Genomic DNA, 2688 nt, shown 5'->3' with positions numbered 1-2688 from the left:
TTAATCAACATATATAGATTTATTATTTGTTACTATAATTTTAATATATTTATTTTTGACTTAATTTTTATATAAGTAGTTTTGGTTTAATCCACATATATAGATCTATTTTTAATGTCATCTCCTTTGTATGTTATCCTTATAATATTATAAGATGAAAATTAAGTTACGAAAAAACTATAGTAACTAAATTGAAAATGATTCTCACATTAGAGAATTAAAATATAATATTTTCAATACTTATACGTGACAATTATGTTAAATTAATTAGCTTTTACAATTTATTATGTTATAATTACAACAGAAAGTATTATAATAACAACATGAATACTAAACTAAAAATAATTTTACATATAATAATTAAATTAAATTAAATATCAAGTGAAAAATATATTTTAACCTAAATTCAAAAACTCCTTTTAAAATGACTCAAAGGATAACTTATATCCTTTCGATCACTGTAAAACGGTAAAATATGAAAAAGCCAAAATCAACAACAGCTTAGTTGGGAGAATTATTCTTTAGTTTTATTAAAATATGAAAACTTTTCGAAGGAATTCCTTTTTCGTCGAAGATCTTCGACAGAATCATAATTCCGTCAAAAATTCCAAAGAATATAATTTCTTTTTCTTTTATTTTTTTCAAAAATTTTCGACGAATTTTTTTTTCTGTCGAAGATCTTCGACGGAATCAGAATTCCGTCAAAAATTCCAAAGAATATAATTTCTTTTTTCTTTTATTTTTTCAAAAGTTTTCGACAGAAATTCGACGGAATCAAAATTCCGTCAAAACATTCAAAGAATAGAATTTATTTTTATTTTTTTCAAAAGTTTTTGACGGAATTCTTTTTCTGTCGAAAATCTTTGACGGAATTCAAAATTCTGTCGAACATTTTTACGGAAACCGTTTTCTGTCGAAATTTTTGACGAAAAACAAATTTTGTGAAAAATTTCGTCAATAATTTTAATGGAATTTTTTTTATCGAAAAATTCCGTCATAGTAAATACTTTTCTAGTAGTGTGTTTATTTTTCTTAACAAAATTATATTTTGAAGTGCATTTTACAGCCGACAATGGAACATGAAACGCCTAAAAATCAACCAGGACCTTCCAACTGCCACCTATATTTAACACGACCAAGCATGGCCCTATTTATTACAACCCTTCCATTTGTGCAACGTGAACGCACCAGATTTCACGTGCACTCACACCACCATAGTTTTTTTATCCAACTACGTGGTACACATGGAACAAACACACACACACACACACACTCACTAAACTTCGAGCAACTATCCGGGGCCCACTTCTAACTATATCGACAATCCAACGGTTGCAGTTGTAAGAACTGTTTGAAAGATGATCGAATGTTAAATAACTGTTAAATGTACTTGCTATAAATTAGAACATATTCCAATATTCCTTAACGTTATTCCTTAACGACAGCACCATGGTATGCTTCTGTTTCCTGGTGGACCAAACGCGCCAAGTACGGCGGAGCAAGCCGGCGGCGGGGTTTTGCTCTAAGTGCGGCGGCGGAGCAAGCGTGGTGGATATGAAGACCGCCACCAGATTTTGCTATGTTCCCTTTTACTGGAAATCTTGGAGAGCCATCGCCTGCACTTTTTGTGGTGCTGTCCTTCGTTCTTACCATTAGTCATCATCACTCTTTTCCAATTTCCAACTTCCAATCCAAACCATAGTTTTTTATTTTATTCTAGGGTTCGTTTTTTCCTTTTTAAAGTCTAATACGATATTGTTTTGGAACGAAAATCATATTTTTATAATTTTAATTTATTTTAGAATTATTATAGTCTTTATAATTATAAATTTTTAATCTTTCAATTTCGAAATGATAACGATGTCATTTTGAAAATAAATACATGTAACTTGCAGTAAATGTAGAATTGTTTATTTTATTATGATAAATTTTATGTATATTAATTAATATTGTTTATTTTTCCTTTTTTTTTTTAAAGTATCCTGCTTCATTATATACCCTTGATCATGTTAATTAGAGAAGCATGCATATTTCTCTGTGTTTTTCTTTCTTTCCTTTCGTTGTGATTTTGAGGGACAGGATGAATCAATAATAATAATTAGAATCGTTAGTTAGATATGGAATAATAATAATAATAATAATAATAATAATAATAATAATATTCGTATAAGTTGTTGTTTCTTACAACAACTGCAACTACAAAGGACAAGGACTCAGACTCAAAACAAAGTAGTAAATGCTAAAGCAATGAAAGCTTTGTTGAGGTAGCTTGAAAATCTGGAGATCTCTAACAAATTAAATTGGCAGTACTAATGAAAGGGCGAAAGGCACAGTAAAATAATATTCTTTTCTGGATGATCAAAGGTAGCAGCTTGTTTGGTAACGCACCTTTTTTCTCATTTTCTTCATTGAGCATTTTGCTTTTTTTATTTTTCCCATATTGGAACCTTTCCATTAATTTCGTGTACAATGAGTACGTTAGTTTTTTTTTTTTTTTTTAAAAAAAAAAAATTAGTTCCCGACTTCCCGTATAGGTACACGGACACCTTGGAAAAATGTGTATCATAAGTTATTCGATATTTGTTAAAAAGAATTATTATAGGGGGTAAGCTATTTTTTTTTTCATTCTTACTCTACTTACTTTTATACATATTTTTAGACAATAATTTTAATCGACTTTCATCTTTT

General features: G+C 28.9%; 1 protein-coding gene across 1 annotated transcript; it reads left to right on the top strand.

Annotated features, from left to right (window-relative positions):
• The first annotated feature begins 1375 nt into the window (after window positions 1–1375).
• On the top strand, window positions 1376–1898 carry LOC133294809 (uncharacterized). The gene has a single exon (XM_061493561.1). The coding sequence runs from the start codon at window positions 1450–1452 to the stop codon at window positions 1654–1656; it is 207 nt and encodes a 68-aa protein (XP_061349545.1). The 5' UTR covers window positions 1376–1449; the 3' UTR covers window positions 1657–1898.
• Window positions 1899–2688: the final 790 nt, after the last annotated feature.

Source organism: Gastrolobium bilobum, unplaced genomic scaffold (genome assembly GCF_033153095.1).
Source record: "Gastrolobium bilobum isolate Gb01-03AN ecotype WA unplaced genomic scaffold, APGP_CSIRO_Gbil_v1 utg85175, whole genome shotgun sequence".
Taxonomy (NCBI): domain Eukaryota; kingdom Viridiplantae; phylum Streptophyta; class Magnoliopsida; order Fabales; family Fabaceae; genus Gastrolobium; species Gastrolobium bilobum.
This window is presented reverse-complemented; position numbering and strand designations above follow the sequence as displayed.